This window comes from Aotus nancymaae, unplaced genomic scaffold, assembly GCF_030222135.1.
Source record: "Aotus nancymaae isolate 86718 unplaced genomic scaffold, 86718_ANA_hifiasm-v0.15.2.pri h1tg000028l, whole genome shotgun sequence".
In the NCBI taxonomy this organism is placed as follows: Eukaryota; Metazoa; Chordata; class Mammalia; order Primates; family Aotidae; genus Aotus; species Aotus nancymaae.
Window position 1 is genome coordinate 28284762 of NW_026988441.1, and position 23359 is coordinate 28308120.

The window sequence follows — 23359 nt, forward strand, 5'->3', positions numbered from 1 at the left end:
GCTCACGCCTGTAATCCCAGCACTTTGGGAGGCCGAGGCGGGTGGATCACGAGGTCAAGAGATCAAGACCATCCTGGCCAACATGGTGAAACCCCGTCTCTACTAAAAATACAAAACAATTAGCTGGGCATAGTGGCGCGTGCCTGTAATCCCAGCTACTCAGGAGGCTGAGGCAGGAGAATTGCCTGAACCCAGGAGGCGGAGGTTGCAGTGAGCCGAGATCGCTCCATTGCACTCCAGCCTGGGTAACAAGAGCGAAACTCCATCTCAAAACAAAAACAAAAACAAAAAACCCGCCTCACAGAAGTAGACCCTGACTCTTGCTGCACCCCCAGCACTCAGGACCCCACCGTCCTTATGCACAGAGTTGGGGGGCCTCCCTCTGCGTGGCTCAGGACTCTCTCAGGAGCAAGGATGAGCAGGGCTGGAGGAGCTGAGACACATGTACAAGCCTGGGCCCTGCCTGGGGGCCTCAAGGTGTTCGGACAGAACCAGGGACAAAGACGTGTTCTGCAGAACCAGAGGCCACAGCCGCCCCCTGCTGGCTGCCCAATGCCTCACTTGGCCTTCACACCAAGCACCACCTCCCTGTGCACCTGGCCCTGAGTGGAGTGTCATTCTAGAAAGTTCCAGGCCTCGCGCACTCACCTTCCTCCCATAGGTGTAGGAGCAGTGGCTCTGAATCTTGTGCACGCACTTCTTGTGGCAGGTCATCTTGCACACTAGGAGGTCACAGGGTGGGAGTCACAGAGGGTGCTGGGGACCCCAGGTTCCTGGAGCTGCCCACCCAGCTGGCTGGGAACCGCAGACTGCCTTCTTATTTATTTTTTTTTGAGATGGAGTTTCGCTCTTGTCACTGAGGGTGGAGTGCAATGGCATGATCTTGGCTCACCACAACCTCCATCTCCTGGGTTCAAGCTATCCTCCTGCCTCAGCCTCCCAAGTAGCTGGGATTACAGGCATGCGCCACCACGCCCAGCTAATTTTATGTTTTCAGTAGAGACGGGGTTTCTCCATGTTGGTCGGGCTGGTCTCGAACTCCTGACCTCAGGTGATCTGCCTGCCTCGGCCTCCCAAAGTGCTGGGAGTACAGGCATGAGCCACCACGCCCGGCCTGAACTGCCTTCTTTTTGGTTTCCTTTTTTTTTTTCTTTTTGAGACAAAGTCTCACTCTGTTGCCCAGGCTGGAGTGCTGTGGTGCAATCTTGGGGCTCACTGCAACCTCCACCTCCCAGGTTCAAGTGATTCTCCTGCCTCAGCCTCTTGAGTAGCTGGGATTACAGGTGCCTGCCACCATGCCCAGCTAATTTTTGTATTTTTAGTAGAGATGGGGTTTCACCATGTTGGCCAGGATGGTCTCAAACTCCTGGCCTCAACTGACCTGCCCACCTTGGCCTTCCCAAGTGCTGGGATTATAGGTATGAGCCTGAACACCTCTTGAGCAGTGAGGGGTGGTGGGGGATGTGGAGGGGTTTGGGGCCTAGGGAAGCTACTCACCGCTGCAAAGCAGGGCCTTGTCCATGAGCCAGATGTAGGAGAGGCACTGCTCGCACGACTGTGGGATGCTCACCTGGTAGCTGGCGAACACGTGCCCGTTGTGCTCCTGGACCTGTGAGGCCACAGGAAGATGCTGAGCGGGGGAAGGGGGAAGCAGCCCTCCCCGGCCACTGGTGGATGATGGCCCACGGGATCTCAGGGGTGGGTCTGCTATTCAAGACTACAGCTCCTTGTGTACTGGGGGAGAAAACCCACTTGCATGTATACACGCACACATCCGCGTGCACACCAGTCCATGTACACGCTGACACTGACACACACGTGCATGCTCCCGCCAACGCTCGCCTCCTTAGCTCTCATCCACGTGCAGCCTACTCACAGCACGCTCCTGCTTCCGCTTCTTCTTCTGAGCTTTGATCTGCTGTGATGGACAAGAAGGAGGTCAGTAGTGGGGAGAAGAGGCCCTGGGATGAGCCCCAACCCACCCCTGGCACCCCATACCGAGGCGCCTGGGTACCTTTAGCCTTTCCTTGCCTGGAGTGGCATCATTGTCCCTACTGTCCCCCAATTCAGACACCCCAGATCCAGAAGTGAGTCCTTGTGTGTGGGGGGAGTGGGGAGGGTGCAGGGCTCCCCACCAAGAGGTAGGGATGGCGCAAATGGGCATGACATGGTATAGGTGGGCATGACACGTGCTCATGGCAAGGCACGGGTCAGTGTAGCATGTTGTATGTCATAGGTGTGGCATGTCATAGGTGGGCATGGAGTATCTGATCACGGCATGGCACAAGTGGGTGTGGTGTGGGCAGTGCATGGGTGGGCGTGGCATGTCATAGGTGAGTGTGGCATAAGATCATGGGGAGGCATGGGTGGGTGTGGCCAGTCAGGTGTGTGTGGCAAAGATAATGACATTGCATGGTGGGCGTGGTGTGTGGGCAGGGCATTGTGGGCATGGCTGTCATAGGTAGGTACTGCACAAGATCATGGGGAGGCATGGGTGGGCGTGGTAAAGTGATAATGGCATGGCATGGTGGGCGTGGCATGTCACAGGTGGGCGTGGCGTGCTGGGCTGCCCACCTTCACTGGCTCGAAGTCATTCTTGGTGTAGCCGCGGGTGAATTCATCTAGCAGCGACTGGAAGAGGTTGAGGACCAGGTTGGTGTCCTTCTCACCCCGCTCGGTGGCCAGGTTGCTGACGACAATCTGGTAGTTCTCCATCAGATCCTTGTAGCCCACGTGGATTTTCCCATTCTGTGGGAATGCCAGGCATCACCCCGAGGGCCTGGGCGAGGGGCGGACAGAAATGACAGGTCGGGGGAGGGCACGGGAAAAGCTGAGGGCCGGGCCACCACGTACCGGGACGGAGTACATGGTTTTGATGTTGCTCCTGAACTTCTCGGTGGCCTCGATGAACAAGCTCTCGATGGGCGTCTTCTGGGAACGGAGGTCATTGATCTGGAAGGAGAGAGCAGCTGACCCTGCGTGCCTCAGGCCTGGGGACCTGCGTGCCCAAGGAGGTTTCCAGGGGTCACTTCTTCACTTCTGTTCTCTCTTGGGATAAAATCCAGCCCCTCTGGCGAAGCCTGATGTCTCATCGTTTCAACCCAGAGTTAAAGCTACTGACACTGAGGACAGGACTATTCTCCACAGTGGGGCCTGCCCTGTGCGCCACAGCGGGTTAAGCAGCATCCCCGGCCTCTGCCCACCAGATGCCAACAGCACCCTCCCCCCAGGTTGTGAATGTCCCCAGTCATTGCCAGTGTTCCCTGGCGGACAGGATCCCCCCTAGATGAGAGCTACAGGTCAGTTCAGGTCCTTTCCGCTGCCCCACACAGGGGTTCAACACCCAACCATACCCTAGGACGGGGAGGCCTTGAATGGCCTGGTCATTTCAAGATGCCTCTACTCCTAGTAGGGTTTCCTGATCCTTCTGTGTCCCCATTGGCCCTATGTGCAGCTCCCAAATGGAGCTCTATCTGTTGCAAGATCACCCAACCCCCACCCCCATGGGGTATAACCCTCCTGAGAGCAGCCACAGTCTGTTCGCCTCCACTTCTGTTGCACACTGTGCTTCATCAGTCTTTGCTTTGAGACCACGTGCATTATAATTTTTTTGAGCCAGGGTCTTGTTCTGTCACCCAGGCTGGAGTGCAGTGGTGCGATCATGGCTCATGGTGCTGGTGCTTTGACCTTTTGGGTTCAAGCAATCCTCCTGCGTCAGCCTCCCCAGGAGCTGGGACTACAGGTGTGCACCACCACACCTGTGAATTTTTAAACCTTTTGTAGAGATGGGGTCTCTCTGTTGCCCAGGCTGGTTTTGAACTTGTGGGCCAAAGTGATTCTCCCGCCTTGGCCTCCCAGGGTGCTGATATGACAGGCATAAACCATTGTCCCCAGCCTGAACCTGGACTTTGTATTCTTTTTATTTTTTAAATTTTTGTTTGAGATGGAGTGCTTGCTTTGTCACCCAGGCTGGAATGAAGTGGCGCCATCTCGGCTCCGCCTCCTGGGTTCAAGCGATTCTCCTGCCTGAACCTCCCGAGTAGCTGAGACTACAGGTGTGTGCCACCACACCCGGCTAATTTTTTGTATTTTTAGTAAAGACAGTGTTTCACCATGTTGGCCAGGATGGTCTCAATCTCCTGACCTCGTGATCCGCCCACCGTGGCCTCCCAAAGTGCTGGGATTACAGGCATGAGCCACCATACTCGCCCTGACTTTGTATTCTTGACCTGCTAAGCCCTGTGGTGTGTTTCAGAAAACACTGCCTGGCTGTGATGGTTGTCCTGGGTGCCCAGCCTCGTGCCCCTGGCCCTTGCCTAGTGGTCCCACCTTGTTAAGCAGGAACTCGTCCAGGTACTTGAGCTCATTGGCGTTGGTGATCTGGCGGAATACTGATTCCCGCCACTTCTCTGACACTGTGATCTTCCCAATCTTGACGTTTCGGTTCTTCTTCCCTTTGCCTCCGGGTTCCTTGGTGCGCTTCTCACCTGCAGCGTGGCGGTGCTGGTTTCCGGAGGGGGCTGTGGAGGGACAGCAAGCAGCCGGTGAGGGCGGGTTCAGGGGGAGAATACAGAAGACCTCTTATGGCATGCCTTTATCCAGAGCCAGAAACCCCCGGCTCTGAGCCTAGGGCTTGGCCCACAGCCAACTCAAGGCTTGGTTTGGGGACACTGAATGTCCCCAGGGGCACTGGTGGCTCTGCTTTCTGTCCCTGAGGCTGCAGGTGACCAACCTTCCAGGCCCTTCTTCATGGTGGTAGCTTCCAGCACTACGTGCCCGGACACTGCATTCTCCAGCTCCTCCGCGCCCTCCAGGCTGTATTTTTTATCCTTGGTTTTATGCAGAAAAAGCCTCTTAAACGTGGATCTGCAGGAGAAAGTACGTGGCTTCTTTTAAGTCTGAAATGAACATGGATGTGAGGCCCCGCCTCCCTGTGATTAGATAGATAGCAAATGCTCCATCACTGCCTGACTCAAAAAAGGATCTGGCCGGGCACAGTGGCTCAAGCCTGTAATCTCAGCACTTTGGGAGACCGAGGCAGGTGGATCACCTAAGGTCAGGTGTTCGAGACCAGCCTGGCCAACATGGTGAAGCCCCATCTGTATTAAAAATACAAAAAATTAGCTAGATATGATGGTGGGCTCCTGTAGTTCCAGCTACTTGGGAGGCTGAGGCAGGAAAATCGCTTGAACCCAGGAGGTGGAGGTTGAAGTGAGCTGAGATCATGCCATTCCACTCTACCCTGGGTGACAGAGTGAGACTCTGTCAAAAAAAAAAAATATCTGGCTGGGCGTGGTGGCTCATGCCTGTAATCTCACCACTTTGGCAGGCTGAGGTGGGTGGATCAGCTGAGCCCAGGAGTTTGAGACCAGGCTGGCCAATGTGGTGAAACCCCTTCTCTACCAAAAATACACACAAAAAAATTAACTGGTCGTGGTGGTGCACACCTATAGTCCCAGCTATTTGGGAGGCTGAGACAGGAGAATCGCTTGAGCCTGAGAGATGGAGGTTGCAGTGAGCCGAGATCGCACCACTGCACTCCAGCCTGGGTGAAAGAGCGAGACTCGGTCTCGAAAAAAAAAAAAGGATCATCTTATTAAGAGCAACAGTCCTTTCTCTGTACTGGCAGGGGAGTTGCGTGAACAAAACAGGACACCAAACAGAAGTCAGAGGGGGACTCCATTTTCTTTTCTTGTTACAGTTGGGTGTCACTCCGTCACACAGGCTGGAGTGCAGTGGTGTGATCATAGCTCACTACAACCTCAAACTCCTGGCCTCATGAGAGCAATCCTCCCCCGTCAGCCTCCTGAGTTGTTGGGACTATAGGTACGAGCCATGCGCCTAGCTCATTATCTTTTTAATTAAAAAAAGTTATTTTAGAGACGGAGTCTCACTCTCTTGCCCAGGCTGGAGTGCCGTGGTGTGATCACGGCTCACTGCAGCCTGGGAACTCTTGGCCTCAAAGGATCCTCCTGTTTTAGCCTTCTGAGTAGCTGGGACTACAGGCACGCACCACCCTGGCTGGCTAATATTTGAAAATTTTTGTGTAGAGACAATGTTTTGCCATGCTTCCCAGGCTGGTGTTGAGCTCCTGGCTTCAAGTGATCATCCTACTTTGGCCTCCCAAAGTGTTGGGGTTACAGGCGTGAGCCACTGCATCCATCCAGCCACATCCTTGCAAGAGACAGAAGAGAGAAGACACAGACACAGAGGGGAAGGCCAAGTGCCGACAGAGGCAGAGATTAGAGTGATGCAGCCACAAGCCACGGAATACCTGGAACCCCCAGAAGCCAGAAGAGGCAGGAAATATCCTGCCCTAGAGAATTTTTTTTTTTTTTGAGATGGAGTCTCCCTCCATCACCCAGGCTGGAGTATAGTGGCATGATCTCGGCTCACTGCTACCTCTGGCTCCCGAGTTCAAGTGATTCTCCTGCAGCCTCCTGAGTGGCTGGGATTATAGGTATGTGCCATCATGCACAGCTAATTTTTTTTTTTTTTTTGAGATGGAGTCTCGCTCTGTCACCAGGCTGGAGTGCAGTGATGCAATCGCAACTCACTGCAAATACCTCCGCCTCCTGGGTTCAAGCAATTCTCCTGCCTCAGTCTCCAGAGTAGCTGTGACTGCAGGCGTGCACCACCATGACTGGCTAATTTTTGTATTTTTAGTTGAGATGGGGATTCACCATATAGGCCAGGCTGGTCTCAAACTCCTAACCTTGTGATCCATGTGCCTCGGCCTCCCAAAGTGCTGGCATTCCAGGCGTGAGCCACCACACGTGGTTTCGCCATGTTGGTCAGGCTGGTCTCAAACTCCTGACGTCACATGATCCACCCACCTTGGCCTCCCAAAGTGCTGGGATTACAGAAGTGAGCCACCATGCCCAGCCTCCTTATGCAGTTTCTACTGAGCAGATGCCTTCCTGAACATGCTTTGTCAATGTGACTGGTATAGGAGGCCACACTGCTGCGAGGCTCTGGCAGGGACCTCGGGCATCCTCTGGTGGCCTGAGTCTTCCCCAAGCCCCATACTTACTTAGAGTCGACCTGGGAGCCCGGGGACAGCCCTGCATCTGGGCCGGAGGATGCGTCGCCTGACTTCTTCTTCTGGACAGCCGGCTTCTTCGAGTTTCGCTCTCCGTCCATGGTTTCCGATGCAGGCTGCAAGATGGTGGGGGAGGGGCTGCTAAGGAAAGGCTGGCAGGCCTGTCCCCCGCAGCATGTGCACTCCATCCCACCAATGTCACTTCCTCTTTTTCTTTTTGAGACCGAATCTCACCCTGTCCCGCAGGCTGGAGTGCAGTGGCTTGGTCTCGGCTCACTGCAACTTCCACCATCCCGCCTCCAGGTTCAAGCAATTCTCCTGCCTCAGCCTCCTAAGTAGCTGGGATTACAGGCGCGTGCTACCACGCCTGGCTAACTTTTGTATTTTTAGTAGAGACGGGGTTTTGCCACATTACTATTACCTGAGCCTTGGCCGGGGACGGGAGGAGCCTGGAGACGTCGCTTGTGGAGAAGGAGATGCGCCTCTCCCTGTGAGATCAGAAATGTGGCTTTTACTGACCAAGTGAGTTGGCGCTGTTCTCGTCTTAGTGGTTCCTGGGGTCTCACTTGGGCAGTTCTACCCCCCAACCCCAGGGGCACTTGGCAATGTCCAGAGAGTTTTGGTTGTCACCACTGAGGTGGGGGGAAGGAGTGGGTGGGTACTTCTGGCATCTGGTGAGTGGAGGCCAGGGATGCTCCTCAGTACCCTAGAGAATGGTCTCCACCCCAGAGACTGACCCAGCTCCGATGCTGACAGTGTGGAGGGTAGGAAACATTGACTTAGCACAAGAGACCCTGTCTATCCGTCCGTCCGTCCGTCCGTCCCTCTATTCATTGTCTCTCTCCCACCCATCCATCCTCTTTATCTGTCTTCCATCCATCTCTTCATCTATCATCTCTACCCATCTTTTTTTTTTTTGACATGGAGTTTCACTCTTGCCGCTGAGGCTGGAGTGCAATGGCCCGATCTCAGCTCACTGCAACCTCTGCCCCTGGGTACAAGGGATTCTCCTGCCTCAGTATCCCAAGTAGCTGGGACTACAGGCGCGAGCCACCATGCCTGGCTAACTTTTTGTATTTTTAGTAGAGATGGGGTTTCACCATGTTAGCCAGGATGGCCTCGATCTCCTGACCTCGTGATCCGCCTGCCTCAGCCTCCCAAAGTGCTGGGATTACAGGTGTCAGCCACCACGCCTGGCCAAGCCCCTGCTCCTTTAACTCCAAGGAGTGTAGTTAGTCCTGTCCACCAATTAGATCTCAGGGCCCAAGACTGCTAGGGAGCGGGAAAGCCGGGCTTGACCTGAGGAGCCACCTCCTCAAGGCCGGGGCCTTTCTGTGTGAGCACAGCTCCTTCAGAGGCCTCTCAAGGCTCCGGGTCCCAGCCTGGGCCCTGGCTGGGTGCCTTGTCTTCACTTGGCCTTTTGCATGCCCTGCTCGTCCTCCTCCCCTGGGCATACCCACTGGGCATGATGACTCTTGTGTTTCTGGGATATGTGGCACTGTCCCTGGCCTGGACCCCGGTGCTCAGACAAAGAGGCTGTAGGGCTTACTCTGTGGGCGTGAGGGTGGCCCCCATGACCCGGTGTCTGTCGCTGAGGTCCAGGGACTGGCTGAGCATGGTACTGGGGCTGGTGGCGGCCACCAGCTTCTTCCCCCGCCACAGCTCCACGGCGTTGGCCAGCCGCTCAGCGTCCAGGTACCGCTGGATCTGTGTGGAGCCTCCGGGGCTGTCGGGCTTTTCCTGAGACCTCGGGCTGCCGCACGGTTTGCTCCTGTCCTCAGGGGTCTCAGGGGTGCTGCCGGGGGCCGGTGGGCTGACCCTGCCGTCCAAGGCCAGGCTGGTCGGCCGCTCCACCTGGCCAGGCCTGGGGCTCCCACCTGGTGGTGCCTTCTCAGTTTCTGTGGAGACCCTGCCGACTGCCATGGCCGGGGGCTGTTCCATGGGCTGCTTCTGAGATGTGTCCTCAGCCTCCATCTCTACAACTAGAAGGGTTTCATCTTCTCTGCTCTCCTTTTCGTCTTCTGGGAGGCTCAACCCTTGGTCCTGGGTGACCCTTTTGGAAGGTTCTCTGAGGGCACTCTCCTCCTTGCAAGACTGGATGTGTTTGTTCTGGAACTTGACATGCTCCAGCCCTCTTTTTCGACGTGACTCACGCTTCTCCCGGCTGCTGGGGACTTTCTCGTGACTTTCAGCCACCACGGTTTTCTGGGGCGGGAGAGTCTTCTCCGGGCTTGGGGCCTCCTTCTCGGGTGGGGAGTGCTCTGGCGGGGACCTGTCGTCTGGCTGCACCTCAGGCTCCAATGCCAGGTGCCCACCATCCTCCGCCGGCTCCGGCCCCTGCTCAGCTCCCTGCTTGCCGGCTGCCTGGTCCGGCCCATCCTCAGTGCCTGCTCTTGCGGCTTCCCGGGCTTCTCTCTCCTTCTCCTCTGCCTTCTGCTTCTCCAAGATCATCTGGCTGAAGCTGAAGTGAGGAAAAAGCAGAGAGCTGGTTCAGAAACAAACACTCCCTCCACCTCCTTCCAAGTTTCCAGCGGGACCCCCAGCCTGCGGGCTGTAGATGGGGCTGCGCCTGTGCTTAGTGGCCCTGAGAGATGCTTCTGGAAAGCAGGAATCGCCTCGACCAGGAAAGGAGGCGGGGGTTGGTGCCCCCTCCATGTCACAGACACCCCTGCCCTGTGTCTGCCTGGCTGCCTTGTTAGCGGGGAGGACCCTTGTTGGGGCCGTGGTGGGTGGGTTCTGCTAAGAAGCCCCGAACTCCTTTGGGTCCCTCTGTGGGCTTTCCCTTGGGTCTTTATCTAGGAGGCTTTTTGTTTTGTTTTTGAGATTAAGTCTCACTCTTGTCCCCCAAGCTGGAGTGCAGTGGTGCAATCTCGGCTCACTACAACCTCTGCCTCCTGGGTTCAAGCGATTCTCCTGCCTTAGCCTCCTGAGTAGCTGGGATTACAGGCACCCGCCAATTAGCCCGGCTAATTTTTATATTTGTAGTAGAGACGGGGTTTCACCATGTTGGCCAGGCTGGTCTCGAACTCCTGACCTCAGGTGATCCGCCTGCCTCGGCGTCCCAAAGTGCTGGGATTAAAGGCGTGAGCCACGGTGCCCAGTCTGTTTTGTTTTTAATTTTATTTATTTATTTTTTGAGATGTAGTCTTGTTCTGTCACCCAGGCTGGAGTGCAGTGGCACGATCTTGGCTCGCTGCAACCTCCGCCTCTCGGGTTCAAGTGATTCTTGTGCCTCAGCTTCCCTAGTAACTGAGATTACAGACATGCACCACCATGCTCGGTGAATTTTTGTATTTTTAGTAGAGACGGGGTTTTGCCATGTTGTCCAGACTGGTCTCGAACTCCTGGCCCATGTGCTCTACCTGCCTTGGCCCTCCAAGTGCTGGCCTTACAGGTGTGAGCCACTATGCCCAGCTTGTTTTGTTTTTAGAGACAGGTCTGGCTCTGTCACCCAGACTGGAGTACAGTGGCGTGACCATAGCTCACTGCGGCCTCAATATCCCAAGCCCAGGTGATCCTCCCGCCTCAGCTTCCTGAATAGCTGGGACTACAGATATGTACCACCACACCTGGCTAAGTCTTTAATTTTATGTTAGGATGACATCTTGCTATGTTGGCCAGGCTGTTCTCAAACACTTGGGCTCAAGCAATCCTCCCACCTAGGCCTCCCAAAGTGCTGGGATTACAGGCGTGAGCCATTGTGCCCGGCCTTGGAGGCTTTTGCATGTGTGGGTAGGGCCTGCTTTGGGAGCTGGGACCTTACTTGTGGCAGAGCTGTGTCTGTGTGGGCAGGGGAGAGGTGCACAGTTTGCCCGGGTCAGAGGGGCTGGCCTCGGAGCTGTGGGTGCTGGCGCAGGAGCTGCTGATGTCCTCCTGGGGGGTTCTCTGTCCCTGGGAGTGTTGAGCTAGTCCAGGCAGCCCCTCCAACCTTGAGTCCAGGTGTTCCCTGACCGACTCAGGTACAGGGGAGTCCCGGGACAGAGAATGGGTGCAGCCAATGGCAAACCAGGGCTTTGTCCCTGAGTGCTGCCTGCCAGCCTCTCTGCAGCCCATGTGTGCCTGAGAATCTGGTTTCCCACCAACCCCTCCCTGTGTCCAGAATGACATCCCCTTAGTGCCACAGGCTAGATGATATATCATGGGCAGCAATTTGGTGAGTTACCCTCTTGGCTTCTGGAATATTCCGGGGAGCGTGGGCTGGCTCCGCTCACCTCTTGCGCTGCAGATGCCCCCGGCAGAGGCTCTGCAGGCGGATGATGCTCTGTCTCCGGCGCCGGTACAGCTTCCGCTGCCGGTAGCCCCTCCACGCGGCCTGGAGGTACACGGCGGCTTGTGTCCTCTCTAGCGCCCTCCGGACCCGGTAGGACCGCCAGCAGGCCTGGATGGTGATGGCAGCCCGCTTCATCTGCAGGAAGTGCCGGCGCTCCAGCACCATCCGGAACCAGCTCTGCAGCAGCAGAATTTTCCGCACCACCTCCCGGTGCAGCGTCTCCTGCAGGGCCTGCCTCTCCGTCTCCTTCAGGAAGACCTGGTAGGCACGGAGTCAGGTGGCATCAGCCGAGCTGCCCCCGACACCACCTCTGCGCCTGGGAGGTCTGCATAGTCCACCCCAGAGTGAGACCCAGGCTGGTGTGCTGACTGGCCAGGGCTTGCTTTATTTATTTATTTATGAGACAGAGGCTTGCTCTGTTGCCCAGCCTACAGTGCAGTGGTGCGATCTTGGCTGACTGCAACCTCCATCTCCCGGGTTCAAGCGATTCTCCTGCCTCAGCCTCCCGAGTAGCTGGGATTACAGGCGTGCACCACCACACCCAGCTAATTTTGTATTTTCAGTAGAGACAGGATTTCTCCATGTTGGTCAGGCTGGTTTTGAATTTCTGACCTCAGATCTATCCACCTCAGCCTCCCAAAGTGCTGGGATTACAGGTGTGAGCCACCATGCCTGGCCTATTTATTATTTTTTTGAGATGGAGTCTCGCTCTGTCACCCAGGCTGCAGTGCAGTGGTAAGATCTCAGCTCATTGCAACCTCTGCCTCCTGGGTTCAAGTGGTTCACCTGCCTCAACCTCCCAAGTAGCTGGGACTACAGGTGCCCATCACCAGGCCTGGCTAATTTTTGTATTTTTAGTAGAGATGGGGTTTCACTATGTTGGCCAGGCTGGTCTTGAACTCCCAGTCTTAAGTGATCTGCCTGCCTTGGCCTCCCAAAAGTGCTGGCATGAGCCACCACACCTGGCCATGGCTTTTTTTTTTTGAGACAGAGTTTCACTCTGTTGCCAGGCTGGAGTGCAGTGGTATGATCTTGGCTCACTGCAACCTCCGCCTCCCAGGTTCAAGCAATTCTCCTGCCTCAGCCTCCCAAGTGGCTGGCACTATAGGTGCGTGCCCACAGTGAAACCCCGTCTCTACTAAAAATACAAAAATTAGTCAGGTGTGGTGGCAGGCACCTGTAATTCCAGCTACTTGGAGGCTGAAGCAGGAAAATGGCTTGAACCCGGGAGGCGGAGGTTGCAGTGAGCTGAGATCGTGCCACCAGCTGCGCAACAGGGTGAGACTCTGTCTCGAAAACAAAAAAATAAAAAAAAGAAGAAGAAATGTGATCTTATTCGATCACCCAGACTGAAGTGCAGTGGTGCAATCACGGCTCACTGCAGTCTCAAACTCCTGCCTCAGCCTGCCAGGTAGTTGGGACCACAGGTGTATGCCACCACGCTTGACTAATTTTTTGTGTTTTTTTGAGACAGAGTCTCGCTGTGTCACCAGGCTGTACTGTAGTGGAGCGATCTCTGCTCACTGCAACTTCCGCCTCCCGGGTTCAAGCCATTCTTCTGCCTCAGCCTCCTGAGTAACTGAGATTACAGGCGCCCACCACCATGCCCAGCTAATTTTTGTATTTTCAGTAGAGATTGGGTTTCACCATCTTGGCCAGGATGGTCTCGATCTCTTGACCCCATGATCTGCCTGCCTCAGTCTCCCAAAGTGCTGGGATTACAGGCATGAGCCACTGTGCCCAACCCTACTAATTTTTAAATTTGTGTAGAGACAGGGTCCCGGTGTGTTTCCCAGGCTGGTCTCAAACTCCTGACCTGAAGGGATCCTCCCACCATAGACTTCCAAGTAGCTGAGGGACTCTGGGCACGTGCTTCCTTGCTTGGCTGGAAGGGAATTCTTTATACCAGGTGAGGCCTTCCACGGGAACTGACCTTGGCACTTGTTAAACAAGGGTGGCCGAGTAATGCCCCCAGAGCAAGAGGCAACCAGCACATGCCCAGAGATGGGAGACAATCTCTGAAAGGGAAGACAAGGGCAGGCCACCTCCTGCCAGATACTGTGAAGGGGACGGATCAGCTCCTAAACCCTGCCAGTTAGCACAATCGTCCCTTTCCTACCTGTGAGGCAGCAGTAACAGGTGATGTGGAGGGAGTCGCTGAGCCCCGGTGAAGAACAGCAGGTGGGGCTCAGCCACGGCAGCCCCTATCCCTTAGGTGCAGTGCTCTGCTGGGTCCCGAGAAATGCATTTCCTAGAGGCTGGGCACGGTGGCTCATGCCTGTAATCCCAGCACTTTGGGAGGCTGAGGCAGGCAGATCACGAGGTCAGGAGTTCGAGACCAGCCTGACCAATATGGTAAAATCTCGTCTCTGCTAAAAATACAAACATTAGCCAGGCATGGTGGTGCGCACCTCTAATCCCAGCTACTTGGGAGGCTGGGGCAGGAGAATCCAACTTGCACCCGGGAGGCGGAGGTTGCAGTGAGCTGAGATCGCACCACTGCACTATAGCCTGGGTGACAGAGCAAGACTCCATTTAAAAAAAAAAAAAAAAAGAAACACATTTCCTAGACAGAGCCCTGTATGTTTCAGAGAGTGGCCCAGGGTGCCTGCGGACATGGGGAGACATGGTGTGCAGAGGAAGGTGGGGTGCAAGTTTGTGGTGCCCTGAGGGGCAGGAGCACTGACCTTGGTCTTGCCGATCTGGTAGTTCCTTTTGTCTACATTCATCTTCTCCAGGAGGGTGGCGATGACCTCCCTGCAGGGCTGGGCATCCTTGGGCAGGAGTACCTGGAACTGCTCAGTGAAATCCTAGGTGATTGGGTGGAGAAAGGAGAAGCTGGGTGAATGTTGCAGCCAGCATGGAGGAGACGGGGATCTGGTGATTTCCTGGTTAAGGGGAAATTGGGTTTGATGGGAATGGTAATGACAAATCTAAAATTTCAGGCTTTCAGAAATAGTCTGGGCTGGGTGTGGTGGCTCACGCCTGTAATCCCAGCACTTTGGGAGGCCAAGGTGGGTGGATCACCTGAGGTCAGGAGCTCGAGACCAGCCTGACTGACATGCTGTAACCCCGTCTGTACTTAGCCAGGCGTGGTGGCACACACCTGTAGTCCCAGCTATTCAGGAGGCTGAGGCAGGAAAATCGCTTGAACCTGGGTGGCAGACATTGCAGTAAGCCAAGATCACACCATTGCAATCCAGCCTAGGTGACAGAGCGAGACTCTGTCTCAAGAAAAAAAAAAGTAATAGTAGTCTCTCTCTCTCTCTCTCTCTCTCTCTCTCTCTCTCTCTCTCTATATATATATATATATATATATATATATATATATTTTTTTTTTTGAGACAGGGTCTTTGTTATCCAGACTGGAGTGCAGTGGTGTGATCTCAGCTCACTGCAGCCTCTAACTCCTGGGCTCAAGCGATCCTCCTGCCTCAGTCTCCCTGGAAGCTGGGACTATAGGCATATGCGACCACACCCGGCTAATTAAAAAAATTAAAAAAAATTTTTTTTGTAGGGACAGGGTTTTGCCATGTTGTGCAGGCTGGTCACGAACTCCTGAGCTCAGGCAATGTGCCCACCTTGGCCTCCCAGGAGCGGAATTGCTGGGTCATGTGACAATTCTATGATTAGGGTAACTTGTTGAGGAACCATAAGGGGATTTTGTTTTTTTTTTTAAAGATGGAGTCTTTCTCTGTCACCCAGGCTGGAGTGCAGTGGCACCATCTCGGCTCACTGCAACCTCTGTCTTCCGGGTTTGAGCGATTCTCCTGCCTCAGCCTCCTGAATAGCTGGGATTACAGTTGCACGTTACCATGCCCGGCTAATTTTTGTATTTTTAATAGAGACAGGGTTTCACCATGTTGGCCAGACTGGTCTTGAACTCTTAGCTTCATGTGATCCACCCACCTTGGCCTCCCAAAGTGCTGGGATTACAGGCATGAGCCACCATGCCCGGCCAATAGTCTGTAATCTTAAGAAAGACCACTGCAGACAAAAGGTGCTAGATCTTTTTAGATGGTAGAGGTGGCTGGGAATCGGGGCCATCCTTGCAATAGGGCTTACAGTCTAGGACTCGTGAGGGAGTTGGATTATAGCTGGAGGAACATGTCTTTTATTTTTGAGACAGTCTTGCTCTGTTGCCCAGGCTAGAGCGCATGGTACAAACATGGCTCACTGCACCTTCAACCTCCTAGGCTCAAGGAATCCTCCTGTCTCAGTCCCCCAAGTAGCTGGAAGTACGTTGCGTGCCAGCATGCCTGGCTTTTGTACTTTTGTGTGGAAACGGGGTTTCACCATGTTGCCCGGACTGGTTTTGAGCTCCTGAGCTTAAGTAATCTGCCTGCCTTGCCCTCCCAGAGTGTTAATCACAGGTGTGAGCCACTGCACCAGACCTCTATTTTTTGTTTTTTTAAATCCGAGACAGGGTCTTGCTCTGCCACCCAGGCTGGAGTGCAGTGGCTCAGTCATAGCTCACTGTAGCCTCAAACTCCTTGGGTTTAAGTGATCCTCCCACCTCAGCCTCCTGAGTCACTGGGACCACAGGTGCACACCACTTTGCCTGGTTAATTTTTTTTGAGATGGAGTTTCCCTCTTGTTGGCCAGGCTGGAGTGAAAGGGCATGATCTTGGCTAATTGCAACCTCCATCTCTTGGGTTTAAGTGACTCTCCTGCCTCAGCCTCCCAAGTAGCTGAGATTACAGGTGTGCACCACCATGCCTGGCTAATTTTTTTTTTTTTTTAATTTTTAGTAGAGACAGGGTTACACCATGTCAGTCAGGCTGGTCTGGAAATCCTGACCTCAAGTGATCCACCTGCCTCGGCCTCCCAAAGTGCTGGGATTATAGGTGTGCACCACTGGGCCCGGCTAACTTTTAAATTTTGTCCAGAGTTGCCCAGGCTGGTCTCAAACTCCTAGGCTCAAGTGATCCTCCTGCCTCGGCCTCCCAACGTGTTGGGATTATAGGCGTGTGCCACTGCATCCACCCAGAATATTTCCTTTTAGTAAATTATTATTTCAAGTATTTAAGGGCCAAGCATTGGTAAAACACACCAGCATTTCTGTATTTTTATAGTTTTGCCTTTCTTATCAGCATAGGACTAGAAAGACACTATTTTTATTCACTGGATGAGAAGAGAAAGGCACATTACAATCTAGCCTCAGGGTGACACAGGTACCAGCTCTTGGCATGACAGGGGTTCTCTTTTTTTTGAGATGGGGTCTTGCTCTGTTGCCCTGGCTGGAGTGCAGTGGTGTGATCTTGGCTCACAGCAACCTCTCTCCCGGGTTCAAGGTATTCTCCTGCCTCAGCCTCCCGAGTAGCTGGGATTACAGTTGCCTGCCACGATGCCTGGCTAATTTTTGTATTATTAGTAGAGACGGGGTTTTGCCATGTTGGCCAGGCTGTTCTTGAGCTCCTGACTTTAGGTGATCCACCCGCCTCAGCCTCCCAAAGTGCTGGAATTACAGGTGTGAGCCACTGTGCCTGGCCTTTTTTTTTTTTTTTTTTTGAGACAGAGTCTTACTCTGTCGCCCAGGCTGGAGTGCAGTGGAGCCATCTTGGCTCATTGCAACCTCTGCCTCCCAGGCTTGAGTGATTCTCCTGCCTCAGCCTCCTGAGTAGCTGGGATTACAGGTGTCTGCCACCATGCCCGGCTAAATTTTTGTATTTTTAGTAGAGATGGGTTTCACCATGTTGGCCAGGCTGGTCTTGAACTCCTGACCTCAGGTGATCTGCCTGCCCCAGCTTTCCAAACTGCTGGTATTTCAGGTGTGAGCCACTGCGCCTGGCTGAGGCAAGGGTTCCAACTGGGCCACGTGAACCACTGGAAACATTCAGGGATGTCTGTAGCTATCCTGAGTTGCCACGATGGGGGTAGGTGGGGGGCAGAGGTGCTACTGGCATCTAGCAGGCAGAGACCAGGGATGCCGTTCAACGCTGTACCACCCCCAGGATGGCCCCGGCTGTGAACAGTAATCTGACTCCAAATGTCAGTAGTGCTGCCTGGCCAGGCGTGGTGGCTCACACCTGTAATCCCAGTACTTTGGGAGGCTGAGACAGGAGGATTGCTCGAGCCCAGGAGTTTGAGACCAGCCCAGGGAATAAGGCAAAACCCTGTCTCTACAAAATATAAAAAGTTAGTTGGGCATGGTGATAGTCCCAGCACTTTGGGAGGTCAGGGCAGGAGGATTACTTGAGCCCAGGAGTTTGAGACCAGCCTGAGCAACATGGTGAGACCCCACCTCTGCAAAAAAATAAAAACAAAACCAAAAATTTTGCCAGGCGCGATGGCCAGCTCCTGTAGTCCCAGCTACTTGGGAGGCTGAGGTGGGAGGATCACCTGAGTCCGAGGAGGTTGAGGCTGCAGTCAGCCGCGATTGGACCACTGCACTCCAGCCTGGGTGACAGCGTGAGACCCTGGCCCAAAACAAAACCGAAGCTACAAAACCCCATTTTATATCTTTGCAAGTTTGTCCTGGGGCCAGCCACCTCTGCAGACCAAACTTGTTCCCCCAGGAGAGAATGATCTAGTCAAATGCCAACAGTGCTGCGGTGGGAAAACACTGGCATAAAATAATCTGCTGGACTTTTATTTTTTAACTAACTAATTAATTTTTTTTAATTAAAAATTTTTTTTAAAAAAAAGACAGGGTTTCATCATGTTGGCCAGGCTGGTCTTAAACTCCTGACATCAGGTGATCCGCCCACCTCGGCCTCCTAAAGTGCTGAGATTACAGGCATGAGCCACCACACCCAGCCTAATTAATTTTTTTTGAGATAGAGTTTCGCTTTTGTTGGCCAGGCTGGAGTACAAATGGCATGATCTTGGCTTACTGCAACCTCTGTCTCCCAGGTTCAAGTGATTCTCCTGCCTCAGCCTCCCAAGCAGCTGGGATTACAGGCATGCACCACCATGCCTGGCTAATTTTGTGTGTATGTATTTTTAGTAAAGGCAGGGTTTCACCATATTGGCCAGGCTGGTCTTGAACTCCCGACCTCAGGTGATCCACCCACCTCAGCCTCCCACAATGCTGGGATTACAGGCATGAGCCACCGTACCCAGCCAGCCTGCTGGGTTTACACTCCAGAGAGGAGCTCTCTTTGGCAGAGGGTGATCGCCTTGGCCATGAGACAGGTGTGTCCAGGTATGTGCGCGTGGCCTACCTTGAAGGTGTACTTGGCGCTGTACCCTGACCTCCGGATGCGCACGGTCTCCAGCATGCCTGTGTAGCGCAGCTGCTGCAGGACCAGCTCGTCGTCAAAGCACAGCTCTTTCTGAAACAGGAATGCGAGAGATCAGGCAGGTGCCCTTGGCCTGACAGGATGCCCAGGCCCGGGAACTGAGAGATGAGGGCAGATTCCCATGCGACCCCTGCCCCTGGGGATCCCGACCACAGACGGTGTCAGGGGGCACACGTGGGTGCTGGCTAACCGACCTGGGTATGTCCTATGGCACAGAAGTCAGGAGACCCTGGACAAGGGGTCTTTCCTGGTTCCAGATACTCTTTCTGGAATGAGGCCAAGATGGGAGGATCACTTGAGGCCAGGAGTTCGAGACCAGCCTGAGCAACAGAGTGAGACTGCATTTCTAGCCATTTAAATTTATTAAAAAAAAAAAAAAAGCCGGGTATGGTGGCACATGCCTGCAGTCCCAGCTACTCGGGAGGCTGAGGTAAGAGAATTGCTTGAACCCAGGAGGCAGAGGTTGCGATGAGCCAAGATCGAGCCATTGCACTCCAGCCTGGGCAACAAGAGCGAAACTCTGTATCAAAAAAAAGAAAAAGAAAAAGAACCCAAATGCAAATGTGGTTTGGGCTTGTTCTCTGTGCCAGGCACCAGGGTAAGTGCTGGGGATTTGGTGGAGAGGAGAGCTTGGTCTGGGGGCAGGAGCCACATACACGTGATGGGGTGGACAAAACCCAGCATCCCATGGGAGTGTCCCAGGAGAGGGGAGATGCTGCGCTGAGTCCTGAGGAGGGAACAGGCGGGAGCAGCTGGGTGGAGGCCCAGAGGAGGAGGAAGCCAAGGGGCTGATGGGGACACAGGGAGATGCTTCCTGCCAGAGGAGGGAAGAGGCTGGAAATTTGGCTGCCGCAGTGGGCTTTAAGCCAGGAGCTCAGGGGTCTGGACTTCACCCTGGTGGGCAGTGAGGGGTAAGGCATGGTGTTGTCATAAAGACAAACGGAGCTGGGCGAGGTAGCTCACACCTGTAATCCCAGCACTTTGGGAAGCTGAGGTGGGTGGATCACTTGAGGTCAGGAGTTCAAGACCAGCCCGGCCAACATGGTGAAACCGTGTGTCTGCTAAAAATACAAAAATTAGCTGGGCGTGGTGGGCATCTGTAATCCCAGCTACTTAGGAGGCTGAGATGGGAGCATGGCTTGAACCTGGGAGATCAAGGCTGCAGTAAGCTGAAATCACAACACTGAATTCCAGCCTGGGTGACAAAGGGAGACTCTCTCAAAAAAAAAAAAAAAAAACAAATGGGAGAGAATGGGGAGGGTGGTGATGACTGGGGGTGGATGTGGAGGCCAGGGATGCTGGCTGACCCCCTCCAGTGCACAGAACGGCTCTTCTCATAGAGAAGAATCCACTGGCACGGTCCACGACCGAAGGTGCACGATGAGGCATCTCCCCAGGTATAGTTGGCGGGAGGTTCCTGCCTGGCTGTGTGCTCACATTGGTCTGGGAGCCCACATCCCTGCTGAGTCCCTGAGCTGTCCTCCCAGGGACAGAGTGGACCTCTGGGGTAAAGGAAGCCTGGGGTTGGGGCCCCAGTGGTGCTCCCATTGGTGCTCCCACCGGGGCCCTGAGGGTCTCTCTAGAAACTAGCAATGTGAGCAGTGGGCTGTGTGTGCCTCTGAGACTCAGCTACTGCGTAACCTCAGCCCCTGCCTTCCAGAACACTCCCTGCACCGGCTACTCTTTGGGATGTATCTGAAGAGCACCCCCGACCTGTAGCTCCCTGATCAAACCTTCTCTGGGCCCCTCCGTGTTCCAGATGATGTCCCTGCTCTTTTTTTTTTTTTTTTTTTGAGATGGAGTCTTGCTCTGTGGCCCAGGCTGGAGTTCGGTGGCATGATCTTGCTCACTGCAACCTCTGCCTCTCAGGTTCAAGCAATTCTCCTGCCTCAGCCTCCTGAGTAGCTGAGATTACAGGTAAGTGCCACCATGCTAATTTTTTTACTTTTAGTAGAGACGGGGTTTCACCATGTTGGCCAGGATGGTCTTGATCTCTTGACCTCAAGATCCGCCCGCCTTGGCCTCCCAAAGTGCTGGGATTACAGGTGTGAGCAATCGTGCCCGGCCGATGTCCCTGTTCTTGAATGGCCACCTGGGCCACCCTCACTGCCTCCTGCTAACCCCTCATCCCTGGCTGCCTCTGGATGGACTGCGGCACTGTCCCCCATCCTGCGTGGAGGCTGGGGCTGGATGCAGGGACACCGACACCCCTAAGGGTCCAGCATGGGCCTTCTCCTCTGGAACACCGGAGAACCACTCACCTTTTCAGCATTGGAACGGATGCAGCGGATGAAGAAGGGCTCTGCCTTCCCTAGCGCCTCCAGGAGCTTGTTAAGGGATGTCTGTTGAGGGAAACAGAGAGCATTTGGGTTGAGTCAGGGACCCCGGCAGCCTCTGTTCCCTGGGAGGAGGCCTGGGATGCTCTAGCATCAGTGTGGGGTAGATGGGGTCTGCACAGATGTGGGTCCCTGGTGGCGGGACATGAGAGGTTCCTGCTGGATGTTCTGACCCAAGGCTGTGCTATCCCTGGAAGCCCTGGGGGGAGCTATGCGGTCCCTATGGTCCCAGGGCTGCCAGCAGTTGTTTTTGTCTCAGGTGGAAGGCTCGGGCTGGGCAGGATCAGACAAACGCTTTCTGGAGATTTGAAACATGTCTCAGCCTCCGAAGGGACAATGGATATGATGTTTTTTTTGTTTTTGTTTTGAGACAGAGTTTTGCTCTTGTTGTCCAGGCTGGAGTGCAGTGGTGCGATCTCCGCTCACTGCAACTCCACCTCCCAGGTTCAAGCAAGTCTCCTGCCTCAGCCTCCTGAGTAGCTGAGACTACAGGCGCACACCATCATGCCTGGCTAATTTTTTGTGTTTTTAGTAGACAGGGTTTCACCATGTTGGCCAGGCTGGTCTCGAACTCCTGACCTCAGATGATCCACCTGTCTCGGCCTCCCAAAGTGCTGGGATTACAGGCATGGGCCACCTCACCTGGCCAGATGTAGTGGTTTTTGTCCCCGGCCTGCTGTTTCCAAAATGGATTTGAAGGAGCTCCCGTATTAGGTGGTTACCAAAAAAGCCGAGGTGGGAACAGAACAATCAGATTGAGGAAAGAGGAAAAGAACAAAAAAGCTAAGGAAGAGGGCTGGCAGCTGGTGGATGCCCTAAGAAAAAACAAATGAACAAACAAATAAAATGTGTCCCTGAGCCACCTGGCAGCCAGGGAAAAAAGGGAAATATGACCTAAGGACATAGCTCAGTGGTCACATTAGCTCATGACTCTTTTGACTCAGTAATTCTTAACCAACTAGGGACAATTTTGCTCCTCAGGGACAAATGGTGGCATAGTTGGCTGTCACAATCAGGGAGACTAAAAACCCTAGAGTGGGCCGGGCATGGTGGCTCATGCCTGCAATCCCAGCACTTTGGGAGGCCAAGGTGGGCAGATCACTTGAGTCGAGGATGGCCAACATGGCAAAACCCTGTCTCTGCTAAAAATATAAAAAATTATCCAGGCGTCGTGGTGCACACCCATAGACCTAGCTACTTGGGAGGCTGAGGCAGGAGAATTGCTTGAATCCGGGAGGCGGAGGTTGCAGTGAACTGAGATCACGCCACTGCACTCCAGCCTGGTGACAGAGCAAGTTCCTGTCTCAAAAACAAAACAACAGGCTGAGCGCGGTGGCTCAGGCCTGTAATCCCAGCACTTTGGGAGGCCGAGGCAGGTGGATCACGAGGTCAGGAGATCAAGACCATCTAGGCCAACATGGTGAAACCCCGTCTCTACTAAAAACACACAAAAAATTAGCTGGGCATGGCGGCGCACACCTGTAGTCCCAGCTACTCGGGAGGCTGAGGCAGGAGAATTGCTTGAACCCAGGAGGCGGAGATTGCAGTGAGCCGAGATCGCGCCACTGCACTACAGCCTGGGCGCCAGTGCGAGACTCCATCTCAAACGAACACACACACACAAAACCCCCTGCAGTGCGTGGACAAGAAAGATCGGACCCCAGCTGCTTGTGGTGCCTCAATGGGAGCCCTTGGAGTAACTGATGAGCTGCCTGTGCAGGGTGGCGGGGAAAGTCACACAAGCATGCGGCTGAGCTGACTGCCGCCTCCCACCCCTCCTGCTCTGCCTACCTGGAACTGGGCGCTGATGCTTGGTGGCTTTTTCTTCTTGTGCAGATGCAATAAGGACTTGGTGGTGCGGTCGTGCAGGGTCATGCTGATGATGAGTTTCAGGGACTTGGAGTCCAGCAGGTTCTAGGACAGACACATGGGGTCCGGCCTGCCCTCCCGCAGCCCACACGGGCACGGGGAGGCGTCACAAGCATCCCCGGAGCCAGGGCAGAACGGCATCCCCGCAGCAAGCGCCCGGGCGGCAGCTCTTAGGTTTGGTCTCGGGATCACACTGCTGGTGCCGGCCCGGTGGAATGAGCTGGGGTTGCACCTTGCACACAGCGCTGGTTCCAGGAGGGCTGATGACAGCCTCTCTCACAGCCTGCGTGGCTGCCCCATTTCCTCTTCCTCTGGGTTAGGAGAGGAAGCCGGTGCTACTGAACCTGGCCATCCCTCTTCTCTGCACAGCTAGTACAGTTTACGTTGCTTGAGCCGAGAAGGGCCAGGTCCTTTCTGTCTTCTGCATGAGATCACTGGACAGGCCCCCCCCTCCTGTGTCAGCCACTTCTATCGCTGACAAGAGGAACTAGCCCCGTCCCATCTGCTAACTAGACAGCGAGGCTATTCTTACTCTTTTCTCAAATTTCCTAAATGACTGCGCTCGCATGTGGAAACTAGACGGAGCCCCTGGGAGGTG

The 23359-nt window shown here is 54.4% G+C and overlaps 1 protein-coding gene across 1 annotated transcript in view; it reads right to left on the reverse strand.

Annotated features, from left to right (window-relative positions):
• The window catches only part of MYO9B (myosin IXB), a 101851-nt gene that overhangs the window by 8479 nt on the left and 70013 nt on the right, over positions 1–23359 (reverse strand). Inside the window, 15 exon segments of the mRNA XM_064381664.1 lie at positions 649–722; positions 1498–1609; positions 1877–1918; positions 2575–2748; positions 2854–2952; positions 4330–4520; positions 4733–4866; positions 7034–7158; positions 7464–7530; positions 8592–9503; positions 11254–11570; positions 14000–14122; positions 18479–18589; positions 20818–20898; positions 22684–22806. Of these exon segments, the coding sequence (XP_064237734.1) occupies positions 649–722; positions 1498–1609; positions 1877–1918; positions 2575–2748; positions 2854–2952; positions 4330–4520; positions 4733–4866; positions 7034–7158; positions 7464–7530; positions 8592–9503; positions 11254–11570; positions 14000–14122; positions 18479–18589; positions 20818–20898; positions 22684–22806 (2685 nt within the window).